Source organism: Chiloscyllium punctatum, chromosome 47 (assembly GCF_047496795.1).
Source record: "Chiloscyllium punctatum isolate Juve2018m chromosome 47, sChiPun1.3, whole genome shotgun sequence".
Classification (NCBI taxonomy): Eukaryota; Metazoa; Chordata; class Chondrichthyes; order Orectolobiformes; family Hemiscylliidae; genus Chiloscyllium; species Chiloscyllium punctatum.
The window spans coordinates 26,600,568-26,616,415 of record NC_092785.1 but is presented as its reverse complement, the minus strand read 5'-3'; the positions used below and the strand labels follow the sequence as shown (position 1 = coordinate 26,616,415).

The window sequence follows — 15,848 nt, the reverse complement described above, 5'->3', positions numbered from 1 at the left end:
TCAGCAGCATCGAGAGGTGAGTGAGAGAGGGCTGATCGACTGGGGAAGGCAGTCTGTACACATTCAGCAGCATCGAGAGGTGAGTGAGAGAGGGCTGATCGACTGGGGAAGGCAGTCTGTACACCTTCAGCAGCATCGAGAGGTGAGTGAGAGGGGGCTGGTCGACTGGGGAAGGCAGTCTGTACACCTTCAGCAGAATCGAGAGGTGAGTGAGAGAGGGCTGATCGACTGGGGAAGGCAGTCTGTACACCGTCAGCAGCATCGAGAGGTGAGTGAGAGGGGGCCGATCGACTGGGGAAGGCCTCAGGAAGTGGAGTGCATCTTGTGGAAAGGATGCTGCGATCCTGAGTAGGGCTGGGGGAACGGGGGTAAGAGCTGGAGGTTTAAACGGGGGGTTCTCCCTGGGCGGTTTCCAGGGAATGGTCTGGGAATTGGGAGGGAATGGCAGGTTTGTGTCAGTGATCCCAGGGATTGATACAGCCTGTTCTCTCACTCTTCCCAGGGAGGAATATGGGAAACTCTTTGACTTTGTCAACGCCAAAAAACTCAACATCAAGAATCGCGGAATGAAGGAGGTAAGCTGAGCCCGCCCGCGATCGGAGCAGGAATCCTGCTCCTTGTGTCCCTCTGCTCCTCCTCCTCCTCCTCTCAGCTCGGACCTTGGTGTGACCCTGAGAGCTACCCTATCTGTGTCTGTGTATGTACACGCCCCAACCATTTCTGTTCACATTCGAAATCTCCTCACACTGTCTCTCTCGTTTTCCCCCAACCCCACCCTTCCCTTTTAGAGAGATGAGGTTTGTACCCTCAGGAGTGGTGTGTGGACATTGGAGTCTGGAAGCTGGCATGGGAGGCTGCACTTGACGTTGCCTGTGTGTGTGGGGGGGGGGGGTGTATCTCTGCATGTGACTTGGCATGTAAGTGTGTCTATGCACATGTCTTTTAGTGCGTGATCTGGCCTGCACGCGTGAGTGAGAGATCTGGCCTGCACGCATGTGCGCGTGTGTGTGCATGTGATCTGGCCTACACGCATGTGCGTGTATATGTGCACGTGATTTGGCCTACATGCATATGCGTGTATATGTGCACGTGATTTGGCCTACGTACATATGCGTGAATATGTGCATGTGATCTGGCCTGAACGTGTATATGTGCACGTGATCTGTGCCTGCACACGTATGTGTCTATATGTGCACGTGATCTGTGCCTGCATGTGTGCATGTATATGTGCACGTGATCTGTGCCTGCACACGTATATGTGTATATGTGCACGTGATCTGTGCCTGCACACGTATATGTGTATATGTGCACGTGATCTGTGCCTGCACACGTATGTGTGTATATGTGCACGTGATCTGTGCCTGCACACGTATGTGTGTATATGTGCACGTGGTCTGTGCCTGCACGCGTATGTGTCTATATGTGCACGTGATCTGTGCCTGCACGCGTGTGCGTGTATATGTGCACGTGATCTGTGCCTGCACGCGTGTGCGTGTATATGTGCACATGATCTGTGCCTGCACGCGTGTGCGTGTATATGTGCACGTGGTCTGTGCCTGCACGCGTCTGCGTGTGTATGTGCACGTGGTCTGTGCCTGCACGCGTATGCGTGTATATGTGCACGTGGTCTGTGCCTGCACGCGTATGCGTGTATATGTGCACGTGGTCTGTGCCTGCACGCGTATGCGTGTATATGTGCACGTGGTCTGTGCCTGCACGCGTGTGTGTCTATATGTGCACGTGATCTGTGCCTGCACGCGTGTGCGTCTATATGTGCACGTGATCTGTGCCTGCACGCGTGTGCGTGTATATGTGCACGTGATCTGTGCCTGCACGCGTGTGCGTGTATGTGTGCACGTGATCTGTGCCTGCACGCGTGTGCGTGTATGTGTGCACGTGATCTGTGCCTGCACGCGTGTGCGTGTATGTGTGCACGTGATCTGTGCCTGCACGCGTGTGCGTGTATGTGTGCACGTGATCTGTGCCTGCACGCGTGTGCGTGTATGTGTGCACGTGATCTGTGCCTGCACGCGTGTGCGTGTATATGTGCACGTGGTCTGTGCCTGCACGCGTGTGCGTGTATATGTGCACGTGGTCTGTGCCTGCACGCGTGTGCGTGTATATGTGCACGTGGTTTGTGCCTGCACGCGTGTGTGTGTGTATATGTGCACGTGGTCTGTGCCTGCACGCGTGTGCGTGTATATGTGCACGTGGTCTGTGCCTGCACGCGTGTGCGTGTATATGTGCACGTGATCTGTGCCTGCACGCGTGTGCGTGTATATGTGCACGTGATCTGTGCCTGCACGCGTGTGCGTGTATATGTGCACGTGGTCTGTGCCTGCACGCGTGTGCGTGTATATGTGCACGTGGTCTGTGCCTGCACGCGTGTGCGTGTATATGTGCACGTGATCTGTGCCTGCACGCGTGTGCGTGTATATGTGCACGTGATCTGTGCCTACACGCGTGTGCGTGTATATGCGTGTGTGATCTGTGCCTGCACGCGTGTGCGTGTATATGCGTGTGTGATCTGTGCCTACACGCGTGTGCGTGTATATGCGTGTGTGATCTGTGCCTGAACATGCTCTGGGCCGAGTTTCTGAAAGCCAATTTCCACGTTCCCTTTTGCCCCGAGAAACCTTTCATCTCCCCCATCTGATCAAATCTGTCCACCTCTATCTTCCCAACATTCAGTGACTCACCTGCGCCCCTTTTCTGAGACTGAATCCCAAAGTCTTTCAGCCCTCTTTAAGAGGATTAAAATTCAGCCGGTCTCTGTGCTGAAACGAGGCCATTGCCCCCATGCTCTACACTGACCCACATCCATGTTCTGTCCACCTTGTCAGGGCCATTCCGCAGCTTACCCACCACAACCAAATCAGCCCTGCTGCCTTCTGAACCCTCCTGGGAACCAGCCCACTCTGTCAGGTCACCTGTTCAATCCAGCTGTCTGTCTGGTGATTCCCATCTCTCCATCGTTACCGAGGATGGAACTGGACGCAGTATCCATGACGTGGCCCTGTGTAACAGAAGGGGAATGTCTTTATTGTTGTGGTCGGTTTTTCTGCTAATGAAAGGATAGTACTCCACCAGTGTTCCTGATTATCTGCTGTGCTTACCTCCGAGCTCTGTGTGACCAGCAACCTCTGATCCCTGTGGGCTTCGGAACTTTGGAGTCATTCTTACTTTAACAAAAACCCTGCTTTTTTTTTGTTCCTCCTGCCAAACTCCGCGGGTTTCTGACATTACACAACAGATTGTTGCCTGCTCGCTCGCTCAGTAAGGATCCAAACCTGGTGTTAGCTCTGTCATGTCCTCCTTCGCAACCTAATGAAGGGCTTTTGCCCAAAACGTCGATTTTGCTGCTCCTCGGATGCTGCCTGAACTGCTGTGCTCTTCCAGCACCACTAATCCAGAATCTGGTTTCCAGCATCTGCAGTCATTGTTTTTACCTCCTTCACAACCTGCCTGTCCTCGTAACATCTGCAAACATAGTCTCCACCATATCTTCAGTCACTGTTCTCAATGTTGTTAGATCACAGCCCAGATCCCCTCCAGGACTCCAGTATGACATGCTGCCAGTCTCTCGTGTGTGTGTGTGTGTGTGTGTGTGTGTGTGTGTGTGTCAGAGCATGAAGTCACACATTAGTGTGTCACTGAGAGAGTGCTCCTTGCCCATGCATGTCGCGAGTGTGTGTCTGATTGTGTCTGACAATTCTACCGTGTGAAACGAGACAGCAAGTGTAGATAGCATACTCAAAGAGAGTCACTTCCGAAAAGGTGCTGTGTTTGTTTCCCAGTCTTTATTATAAACGAAGTTTGTTTCCGAAATAGAGCAAAGTATTTCAGTTTGTGTTCAGGTGTTCTGCAAACGCTTTCAGAAAGGTTGCATTTCTCCAAAGAGATGTTTTCTTTTATGCACAAGTCAACAAAGGCAAAACAGCCCTCCCCCACCCCCCCCCCACCCACCCACCAAACCCCCCGGATTGACCCCACACCCACAAGCATCCCCTCACTCCCTCCCCCCACCGATGCTCAATAGCAGCAGTGTGTACCATCCAAAAAGATACCAGGGAGGGTGTGAGCACAAGACAGGGCCTTCCTCAAACCGCTCCCTCCCTGTCTCACTGACCCTCTGCCCACTCACGCTCTCTCTCCCCCCTGTCCTACTGGGTCTCTGTCTGTCTCTCTCTCTCTCTCTCTCTCTCTCTCTCTCCCTCCCCCATCCCATCCCACTGGGTCACTGACTCGCTCTCTCCCCCCTGTCCCACTGGGTCACTGACCCTCTCTCTGTCCCCTTACTCTCTCTCTCTTTCCCCCTCCCCCCACCCCATCCTGTTCCACTGAGTCACTGTCCCTCCCTCTATCCCCTCGCCCTCTCTCTCCCCCCTGTCCCATTGGGTTACTGTCCTTCACTCTGTCTGCGCTCTTTCTCCCCTGTCCCATTGGGTCACTGACCCTCTCTCTGTCCCCTCTCACCCCGCTTTCCCACTGGGTCACTGTCCCTCCCTCTGTCCTCTCGCTCGCTCCCCCCTCCCCCCTTCCCACTGGGTCACTGTCTCTCTCTCTCTCTCTCTGTCCCATCATTCTTTTTCCCCCCTGTCCCACTGAGTCTCTGTCCCCTTGCTCTCCCCCCCCCCCTCTGTCCCACTGGGTCACTGTCCCCTCGCGCACTCTCCCTCTCCCCCCTGTCCCACTGAGTCACTGTCCCTCCCTCTGTCCCCTCGCTCTCTCCTCCTCTGTCCAACTGGGTCACTGTCCCCCTCTCTATCCCCTCGCGCTCTCTCTCTCCCCTGTCCCACTGGGTCACTGTCCCTCTCTCTGTCCCCTCGCTCTCTCTCAGTCCCCTCTGTCCCCCAGCTCGCTCTCGCTGTCAATCCCCTCTGCCCCCCCCCCCCCCCCCGCTGGCCCTCGGCCCCCTGTCCCCTGACCCCTGTTCCAGCCCCCCCCCCCCCCCCCCCCGGTCCTCCTGCATGTCATTGGGTTAACCATCCCCCTCTTCTGTGCAGAGTATCAAACAGAACTATGATGATTACGCTGATTCGGATGAGGACCAACATGACGCTTACCTGGAGCAGGTGAAAGCAGAGGGACGAATCCGTGAGGAGGCAGCCAATGACAGCGACTCTGGCGAGGAGACGGGTAACTGGCCGAGGGTTGGGGGGGGGGGGGCGGTGCGGGTGGTGGTGGGGCACCTCAGAGGGCCGGGTTGTCATGGCTGAGTGGAGGGAGAGCATCGCAGCCACCGATAGGGGCCGGGAGAGGGTTCACTGCTCCCGCTCCATGGCGGACTGGAGAGGTCCGTGGTGTGGTGTGACGTTGCTTCCTGCCTCTGCACACTGCGTTGGCTCTCTGTCTCTGACTCGCAGATTACCCCACTCTCCCGAAAACCCCCCACAAGCGTTCCCATCACTGAATCCCCCCCCCCCCCGCTGACTCACCGCAGTAACCCAGGAGCTCCAAGGGCAGGGTCAGAGGCTGGGAATCCTGCAGCGAGTAACTCCCCTCCCAAAGTCTGTCCCACCATTGACAAGGCACAGGAGGGAGGGTGAGGGAACACCCCCACTTGCCCCTGGATGGGGGCAGCTCCAACAACACTCGAGAAGCTCAATACCCACAGACATCCCCTCACTCCCTCCCCCCCACCGACGCTCAGTAACAGCAGTGTGTACCATCCCAGGATAAAACAGTCTCTCCCCTCCCCCCCCCCCCCCCACCCCAGATTGGGACCACACCCACAAACATCCCCTCACTTCCCCCCCCCCCCCCCCCCACCCCCGATGCTCAGTAACAGCAGTGTTGTACCTGCTACAAGATGCCCTGCAGGATCTCACCGAAGACCCTCAGGCAGCACCTTCCAAACCCACGGCCCCTTCCACCCAGAAGGACAAGGGGCAGCAGAGACATGGGAACACCCTCATCCCCACCCCCCTGCAAGTTCCCCTCCAAGCTCCTCACTCGGAAATCTCTCTCCGTTCCTTCCTGGGTCAGAATCCTGGAATTCCCTCCCTCAGGGACACTGTGGGTCTACCCTACAGCACGTGGTTCAGGGAGGCAGCTCACCCCCACCCTCTCGGGGGCGGGGGGGGGAGGAAACTGGGGGTGGGGTGGAATCACGCGCTGGGCCTGCTTGGCGAGAGAAGCTCCAGCCGCCGTTGTGCAGATGTTCAGGGCTGACCCGGTGAGAGGGCGGGAATCAGGCAGTGAGCAGCGCTCTGATAGGCTGCCTTTGTTTTGTAGATGAATCCTTTAATCCTGGTGAAGAGGAGGATGAAGTGGACGAGGAGTGAGTATTGGTTTGGGGCTGGGTCGGTCATGGGGTGACCAGTCACGTGGGGCTGGGGGAACACCCTGTGGCCCCTGTCTCAGAGGGCCCTGGGGAGTGCTGCACAGCAGAGGGATGGAGGGGTTTGTAACACGTGGACAGGAGGGGTGGGCACACTTGTCGTCGTCGCTCAGATCTTCGAGTGTAGGTGTTGGGGCATCTTTACTGTGTACAGTTCTGGGCACCACACTTCCAAAAGGATGTGGACCCTTTGGAGAGGGTGCAGAGAAGGGTTACGGGGATGTTACCTGGTATGGAAGGTGCTGGCTATGAAGAGAGGTTGGGTAGGTTAGGATTGTTTTCATTAGGAAAAAGGAGATTGAGGGGGGACCTGATTGAGGTTTACAAAACCATGAAGGGTATAGACAGGATGGATAGAGAGAAGCTTTTCCCCAGGGTGAGGGATTCAATAACCAGAGGTCACGCTCTCAAGGTGAGAGGTGGAAAGTTTAAGGGGGATACACGCGGTAAGTACTTCACACACAGAGGGTGGTGGGTGTTTGGAACGCGTTGCCAGCAGAGGTGGGAGAGGCAGGTACGGTAGATTCATTTAAGATGGGTCTGAACAGATGCACGAGGAGGTGGGGAGCAGGGGGATATAAACGCTTAGGAATTGGGCAACAGGTTTAGAGAATGGATTTGGATCGGCTCAGGCTTGGAGGGCCGAAGGGCCTGTCCATGGGCTGTAAATTCTCTTTGTTCTTTATCATACTGAGCTTGTACAGGATATTGGTGAGGCTACCTTCTGGAGTGCAGTGTCCAGTTCTGACCTCCCTGTTACCAGAAGGATATTTTGAAACAGGAGAGGATTCCGAAGGATGTTGCTGAAGGGGTTGAGTTCGAACATTGGGCTGGCATTGTTTCACTGCAGCGTAGGAGGCTGACAGCTGACTTTGTAGAGGTTTATGAAACAAATCAGAGACAGAGATACACTGAGTGGCAGGTGTCTTTTCCCCAGGGGGGAGCGTTTCCAGACCAAGGTGGGCTTGTTTTGAAGGTTTGAGGCTTAAGATTTTAAGGGTGATTCGTGTGGGGAATGAACTGCCGGAGGGTGTGGTGGATGTGGGTGCAGTTCCAACGTTTCACAAGTATGTGGGTAAGTACACGGAGAGGAAGGTCTGGAGGAAGGTGGGCCTGGAGCAGTCTTGATCAAGGTCTGCAGTGTTAGAGAAACAGTACATTTGGAAATAAACGTGGGTTTCCTACGGGTGCTCCAGTTTCCTCCCACAGTCCAAAGATCTGCAGGTTCAGGTGGATTGGCCATGGGAAATTGTCCCATAGTGCCCAGGGATGTGCAGGTTATGGTGGGATTGGCCATGGGAAATTGTCCCATAGTGCCCAGGGATGTGCAGGTTAGGGTGGATTGGCCATGGGAAATTGTCCGATAGTGCCCCGGGGTATACAGGTTAGGATGGATTGGCCATGGGAAATTGTCTCATAGTGCCCCGGGGTATACAGGTTAGGATGGGATTGGCCATGGGGAATTGTCCCATAGTGCCCCGGGGTATACAGGTTAGGGTGGATTGGCCATGGGAAATTGTCCCATAGTGCCCCGGGGTATACAGGTTAGGGTGGATTGGCCATGGGGAATTGTCCCATCGTGCCCAGGGATGTGCAGGTTAGGATGGGATTGGCCATGGGGAATTGTCCCATAGTGCCCCGGGGTATACAGGTTAGGGTGGATTGGCCATGGGAAATTGTCCCATAGTGCCCCGGGGTATACAGGTTAGGGTGGATTGGCCATGGGGAATTGTCCCATAGTGCCCCGGGGTATACAGGTTAGGGTGGATTGGCCATGGGGAATTGTCCCATAGTGCCCCGGGGTATACAGGTTAGGGTGGATTGGCCATGGGGAATTGTCCCATAGTGCCCCGGGGTATACAGGTTAGGGTGGATTGGCCATGGGGAATTGTCCCATAGTGCCCCGGGGTATACAGGTTAGGGTGGATTGGCTGTGGAAATTGCAGGGTGACAGGGATTGGGGAAGGGGGATGGGTCTGGATGTGATGCCCTTCAGGCGGTCAGTGTGGACTGAGTGGGTTCAGCTGAGTGATTGTGCCCAATTGACGATGATACTTTTCCCCCCCCCCCCCCCACACAGGTACGACAGTAATGCTGGGGGCAGCTCCTCCAGCAGCAATGAAGACGAGAGCGGCAACGAGAAATCCCGGAACGTTCCGGCAAAGAAAGCCAAGGTCGTCAAGGAGAAACCCACCAAGAGAAAGGCTGAGGTATTCCTCCCCCCACCTCCCCGCTGTGGTCAGTTACAGTGTTAGATACACTGCCACTCTATCTCTGTCCTGGGAGGGTTCGATGGGGGGCAGTGCAGAGGGAGCTTTACTCTGTATCTAACCCCGTACTGTCCCTGTCCCTGGGAGTGTTTGATGGGGGACAGTGCAGAGGGAGCTTTACTCTCTATCTAACCCCATGCTGTCCCTGTCCTGGGAGTGTGTGATGGGGGACAGTGTAGAGGGAGCTTTACTCTGTATCTAACCCCGTGCTGTCCCTGTCCCTGGGTGTGTTTGATGAGGGACAGTGTAGAGGGAGCTTTACTCTGTATCTAACCCCGTGCTGTCCCTGTCCCTGGGAGTGTTTGATGGGGGACAGTGTAGAGGAAGCTTTACTCTGTATCTAACCCCGTGCTGTCCCTGTCCCTGGGAGTGTTTGATGTGGGGACAGTGTAGAGGGAGCTTTACTCTGTATCTAACCCCGTGTTGTCCCTGTCCCTAGGAGTGTGTGATGGGGGGGGACAGTGTAGAGGGAGCTTTACTCTGTATCTAATCCCGTGCTGTCCCTGTCCCTAGGAGTGTGTGATGGGGGGGGACAGTGTAGAGGAAGCTTTACTCTGTATCTAATCCCGTGCTGTCCCTGTCCCTGGGAGTGTGTGATGGGGGGGGACAGTGTAGAGGAAGCTTTACTCTGTATCTAATCCCGTGCTGTCCCTGTCCCTGGGAGTGTTTGATGTGGGGACAGTGTAGAGGGAGCTTTACTCTGTATCTAACCCCGTGTTGTCCCTGCTTTGGGAGTGTGTGATGGGGGGGACAGTGTAGAGGGAGCTTTACTCTGTATCTAACCCCGTGTTGTCCCTGTCCCTAGGAGTGTGTGATGGCGGGGGACAGTGTAGAGGGAGCTTTACTCTGTATCTAATCCCGTGCTGTCCCTGTCCCTGGGAGTGTTTGATGTGGGGACAGTGTAGAGGAAGCTTTACTCTGTATCTAACCCCGTGTTGTCCCTGCTTTGGGAGTGTGTGATGGGGGGTACAGTGTAGAGGGAGCTTTACTCTGTATCTAACCCCGTGTTGTCCCTGTCCTGGGAGTGTTTGATGGGGGACAGTGTAGAGGGAGCTTTCCCTTGTGTCTGACCCTGTGCTGTCCCTGTCCCTGGGAGTGTTTGATGGGGGGGACAGTGTAGAGGGAGCTCTCCCTTGTGTCTGACCCTGTGCTGTCCCTGATTTGAACAGGGGAAGAAGTCGAAGGATAAGGATCCTTTCGCCCCGAAGCGTCCCATGTCGACCTACATGCTGTGGCTGAACGCGAACCGTGAGAAGATCAAAGCTGACAATCCCGGGATTAGTGTGACAGAGCTGTCAAAGAAAGCTGGTGAACTCTGGAAATCGATGACCAAGGATAAGAAGGAGGTGTGGGAGTTTTCTTCCGGATCAGTGGGGTCTGGGCCCTCATCCTGACTGCACTGCGCCTGCAGGATCTCCCAGCTCGGTCACCTTCCTTCCCTCAGCTCCTCGATCCTCACCACCCACCAACGTCCCACATCACTCCTCACTGCGCTGTGTTCCCTGGCTCACACTGCTAACTGGGAGAAAGTGAGGACGGCAGATGCTAGGGATCAGAGCTTAAAAATGTGTTGCTGGAAAAGCGCAGCAGGTCAGGCAGCAGCAAAGGAGAAGGAGAATCGACGTTTCGGGCACAGGCTGCTTTTCTGAAGAAGGGCTCATGCCCGAAATGTCGATTCTCCTGCTCCTTTGATGCTGCCTGACCTGCTGCGCTTTTCCAGCAACACATTTTTAAGCTCATACTGCTAACACCCAGCCCGACCAAACATCCCCCACGTTGTCTTCAACTCTGCTTCTCCAGCCCCCCTACACCCCCCCCCTCCCTATCTCTGTAACCTCCTCCAGCCCCTACACCCCCTCCCTATCTCTGTCATCCTCTCCAGCCCCTACACCCCCTCCCTATCTCTGTAACCCTCCTCCAGCCCCTACACCCCCCTCCCTATCCCTGTAACACCCCTCCAGCCCCTACACCCCCTCCCTATCTCTGTAACACCCCTCCAGCCCCTACACCCCCTCCCTATCTCTGTCATCCCCTCCAGCCCCCTACACCCCCTCCCTATCTCTGTAACTCCCTCCAGCCCCTACACCCCCCTCCCTATCTCTGTCATCCCCTCCAGCCCCTACACCCTCTCCCTATCCCTGTAACCCCCTCCAGCCCCTACACCCCCTCCCTATCTCTGTAACCCCCTCCAGCCCCTACACCCCCTCCCTATCTCTGTAACCCCCTCCAGCCCCTACACCCCCTCCCTATCTCTGTAACCCCCTCCAGCCCCTACACCCCCTCCCTATCTCTGTCATCCCCTCCAGCCCCTACACCCCCTCCCTATCTCTGTAACCCCCTCCAGCCCCTACACCCCCTCCCTATCTCTGTCATCCCCTCCAGCCCCTACACCCCCTCCCTATCTCTGTAACCCCCTCCCGCCTGTTGAACATGCCTGGGTTCCCTTTGCTCCATCGGTGGCTGTACTGTCCCGTCAGGTGCCTACAATTTAAGCTGTCGGTCACCCCCTTCCCCCTTTCAGGTCACCTCCTCCCACCCCCCCCGCACAATTTCCCTCTCAGTCCCAGCCTTCCGTCTCCTCTCTCTGATGTGTCCTTTTGTTTTTCCCATTCCCATTCCCATCCCTGCGGCTGCTCCCTGGGCCGGTGATGGGAATCTCGGGTCTATCCCCGGGTCCCCTGTAAAGTGGATCACGATGCAGTCAGAGCCCTGGCCCTGTTACTGTGCTCACACCCACAGTGATTCTCCCCAGCACTCAGCCCCCAGGTGAAACAACACCCACTCTCCATATTCCATCCTGTTCACTGTCGGGTAAACTCTGAATCTCGCTCCCTCAGGCACGGCTCGGAAAGTGAAACTGGTTTAACGGTGGGGATATGGGTGATAAAGGAAGGTGGTTGGTCTGGGAGATTAAAAACTGGGTCCATGGACGATGTGAAAGAAGGTTTTGTGTCTGATCTCTCTCCCGTCTGACCCCTCTCTCGCTCTTGTGCTGACTCTCTCACACTCTGTCTCACACCCGTCTATCGCTCTCTCTCTCTCTCTCTCTCTCTCTCTCTCTTTCTCTCTCTCTCTCTCTCTCTCTCTCTCTCTCTCTCTCCCTCCCCCCCTCCCCGTCTCTCTCTCTCTCTCTCTCTCTCTCTCCCCCCATCTCTCTTTCTCTCTTTCCCGGTCTCTCGCTCTCTCTCTCTCTCCCCCCCGCCTCTCTCTCTCTCTCTCTCTCTCTCTCTCTCCCCCCCCCCCCCCCCGTCTGTCTCTCTCCGTCTCTTTGTGTCTCTCTCTCTCTCTTGCGCTCTTTCTCTTTCGCAATTCCCCCCCCCCTGCCCCCCTCTCGTCCCTGTAGGAGTGGGATGCCAGGGCCGCCGCAGCCAAGAAGGAGTATGAGAAGAAGATGGAGGAATACAAGAGGAGTGGGAAAGCCGAGTCCTTCCAGAAGAAGAAGTGAGTGGTGCGGGGAGTGGAGGGAGTCCTCCCCCCGTCTGTGTGTGTGTGTGTGTGTGTGTCTGTGTATATCTGTGTCTGTGTATATCTGTCTGTCTGTGTCTCCTTCACTGACCCCCCTCTCCCCTGTGACGCTGAGCGACTGACCTGCTGCCTCTCTCTCTCTCTCTCTCTCTCTCTCTCTCTCTCTCTGTGTCCCTCTGTAGGGACGCCCAGAAGACCAAGCCGAAGGGGAAAGCTGGGAAGCAGGCCGCCCCCAGGAACGCCGTCTCAAAAAGCCCCGTCAAGGGGAACGGGGACAGCTTCAAGAGCAAGGAGTTTGTGTCGAGTGATGAGAGTTCGTCCGAGAGTGAGGTGAGTGTGAGGGACAGCGGGAAAGCAGGGGTGTAACCAGGACTGCACCTCAGTCAGCAACAGGAGGAGGAGGAGGCCATTCAACCCCTCGATGTCCGCACCCTCCTTCAGTAACATCCACCCACCCACCCGCAACTCCCCTGGGAAAACTGTCTGTGTAATTCCTTTCTTCTTCAGGATGAGCTGTGGTCCTGGATTCTCCCACAAGGGGGGAGCGTTGTCCTAGTGTTGAACCTGTGGGGTTCTGTACTGTGTCCTTTCTGATTGGGAGACACTGGGATGGACAAAGTTAAAAGTCACACAACACCAGGTCACCAGGTTAGAGTCCAACAGGTTTATTTGGAAGCAGTAGCTTTCGGAGTGCTGCTCCTTCATCAGGTGGTTGTGGAATAACACTCCGAAAGCTTCCAATTAAACCTGTTGGACTATAACCTGGTGTTGTGTGATTTTTAACTCTGTCTGCTGGTAACCTGTTGTTCTCCTGAACAGCAGTGAGTTTGGGTGTAGACCTCCTCAATGATGAGACTCATGCACCTCCCCTGAGCTAATCCAGACACCTTCACTTGCATCCTGTAACAGGGTGCCTCTATAGAGACTGTGTAGCTACTACCCAACCTCCCTACTCTTGTATTCAACTCTCCCCACCCCCGCTCCACAAACACACCGCATTTTACTAGCTTCCCTGATTGCTTGATGTTGTTGTGGCACTAACCCCCTGTGATTCGTGTACTCACGCACCCAGATCTTTCTGCATAGGAAGGATGTCGTGAAACCTGAAAGGGCTCAGAAAAGATTTACAAGGATGTTGCCGGGGTTGGAGGGTTAGCTGTAGGGAGAGGCTGAACAGGCTGGGGTTGTTTTCCCTGGAGCGTCGGAGGCTGAGGGGTGACCTTATAGAGGTTTACAAAATTGAGGGACATGGATAGGATAAATAGACAAAGTCTTTTCCCTGGGGTCGGGGGAATCCAGAATTAGAGGGGCATAGGTTTAGGGTGAGAGGGGAAAGATATAAAAGAGACCGAAGGGGCCACATTTTCACCCAGAGGGTGATACGTGTATGGAATGAGCTGCCAGAGGATGTGGTGGAGGCTGGTACAATTACAACATTGAAGAGGCATTTGGATGGGTATATGAATAGGGAGGGTTTGGAGGGATATGGGCCGGGTGCTGGCAGGTGGGACTAGCGTGATGCAACTGAATGGTTTGTTAAGTCTAATCTTTTTGAATGACCATGTTGGTTCCTGTTCTTGCATGAACTGAAATGAAACAAAACTGCATGAATCCATCAATCTGCAAGATTCTGTAAATCTCTTTTTCTTTAGAAATAGAATCAGTCTGAACATTGGGACACAGACAGCCTCACGCAGGGCACCTCACACCCTCAATGTATTCTCTGGGACGACATGGCACCTATTGTTAAAGTTCACTTGAGAATGTAACTTTTTAAAATTAATGCCCATTGTCAAAGACTTAACCAACAATCCAGGTCTTTTGCAAAGTGGAATTTCAGTTACATCACACTAAACTTTTGCGATAAATTCTGCGTCTTACAATCTTATTCTCCACGACCACCCGATGAAGGAGCAGTGCTAGTGCTTCCAATTAAACCTGTTGGACTCTAACCTGGTGTCGTGGGATTTCTAACTTTGTATACCCCAGTCCAACACTGGCATCTCCGAATCCTCGATGAGGCAGGGAATTCCACAGATTGCCAACCCTCTGGGTGAAGACATTCCTCCTCAATTCAGTCCGAAATCTGCTCCCCCTTATTTTAAAGCTAATTCAAAATTTGTGCGAAGATTTGTGCGAAGCTGGGGTGCTTGTTGTTGTGGTTCTGTTCACCGAGCTGGGAATTGAAGCTAATTCCCCAGTGGAAACCCCCCCTGTTTTGGTCTTATGCATTCCCTTCATCAGTTTAGATGTTTCTGTAAGATTTCCCCTCGCCCCCCGCCCCCCCACCACACACATTCTTCTAAACTCCAACGAGTCTGGTCCCAGTCAGCTCAATCTCTCCTCATCCCCAGATAAAACTGTAAGAACTGCAGATGCTGGAAATCAGAAGCAAATCCCAAAAAGCTCAGCAGGGCCTGGCAGCACGTGTGGAGAGAAGGCAGAGTTAACGTTTCGGCTCCGATGACCCTTCCTCAGCCCTTCTGGAGAAGAGTCACCCGATCGGAAACGTGGACTTTACCTAGTTATCCCTTTCTTTAGACTGAATACTCCTGTAAGGTTACTGTTAAGGATCTGTTCACCAAGTTCATGAGTGAGTTGGCATTTTATCATTCCCATCTCGACCCAAACTGTGCCTCTGGAATTTGGATCATCCAGTATATCTTTGAGGGTCACGAACTGTCTGTGAATAATTTCTAAGCTGTTTTCCCCAAGCCAATTAAACCGACTCTGTTGTTTTTCCCTGGTCACTCTTCTGTTTAAGATTCTGGTTTCAGACTCGTGTTTGTCATCCCCAGTGGGTGGGTGTGGGGGGGGTGGGAAATTTAGTCACGTTATGATCACTCTTGCCTTAAAAGGGCATTGAGTGTGAAGTCTTCAATCTGTCCTGTTGCATTGCACATTATTAAGCCCACAACAGCCTGGCTGTTTTACCCCCCCCCCCCCCCCTCCGGGTGTGTTTTACCCCCCCTGTGTGTTTTACTCCCCTCCCCCCCCAGTCTGTTTTACCTCCCCCGTGTGTTTTACCACCCCCCCCTGTGTGTTTTACCACCCCCCCCCAGTGTGTTTCCCCCCCCCCCCCCCGCAGTGTGTTTTACCCCCCCCGCAGTGTGTTTTACCCGTCGATACTAAGACCACACTGCCTTTCTCACAAACCTCAATAAATTCTGGTTGTGCCATTTTTGCAGTGTGTAGGATACTGTTCTGATCTACTTGTTATCTCTCTGTCTCTCTCCCCCACACACAGGGCTCTGGGAAGGCAGCCAGCACTCCAGTCAGCTCTGAGGAATCCGGCTCTGACTAGCCCTATGGGTGAAGCTTTCGTGGTCGATTTGCCGACGGTCCTTCGCTTATTTTTATTTGCTTCCTCCGAGCCCCCGCGATACCTGTTAGTCGTCTGACATGAGAGTTTCAATAAAGTGTTTTTTTTTCAAGAATTTCTCGCATTCTGTTTGAACACCCACTCTCCCTCCGCTCTCCCATCGACGCTCAGTAACAGCAGTGTGTACCATCCTGGGATAAAACAGACCCCCCCCACCCCTCCCCAGATTGGGACCACCCCCACAAACATCCCCTCCCTCCTCCCCACCGACCCTCAGTAACAGCAGTGTTGTACCTGCTACAAAATGCCCTGCAGGATCTCACCGAAGACCCTCAGGCAGCACCTTCCAAACCCACGGCCCCTTCCACCCAGAAGGACAAGGGGCAGCAGATACATGGGAGCACCCCCATCCCCACACCCCCCCCTTGCAAGTTCCCCTCCCATAGGG

The 15,848-nt window shown here is 54.5% G+C and overlaps 2 protein-coding genes across 2 annotated transcripts in view; both read left to right on the top strand.

Moving 5' to 3' along the window:
- Positions 1 to 15,509, top strand: part of LOC140468551 (FACT complex subunit SSRP1-like) — a 39,051-nt gene extending 23,542 nt beyond the window's left edge. The window contains exons 9-16 of the mRNA XM_072564643.1: positions 503 to 575; positions 5,007 to 5,139; positions 6,238 to 6,283; positions 8,424 to 8,553; positions 9,783 to 9,959; positions 11,957 to 12,054; positions 12,261 to 12,408; positions 15,326 to 15,509. Of these exons, the coding sequence (XP_072420744.1) occupies positions 503 to 575; positions 5,007 to 5,139; positions 6,238 to 6,283; positions 8,424 to 8,553; positions 9,783 to 9,959; positions 11,957 to 12,054; positions 12,261 to 12,408; positions 15,326 to 15,382 (862 nt within the window). The 3' untranslated portion in view covers positions 15,383 to 15,509. The remainder of the gene's footprint in view (positions 1 to 502; positions 576 to 5,006; positions 5,140 to 6,237; positions 6,284 to 8,423; positions 8,554 to 9,782; positions 9,960 to 11,956; positions 12,055 to 12,260; positions 12,409 to 15,325) is intronic.
- The window catches only part of LOC140468458 (uncharacterized), a 1,057,462-nt gene that overhangs the window by 294,123 nt on the left and 747,491 nt on the right, over positions 1 to 15,848 (top strand). The window lies entirely within an intron of this gene.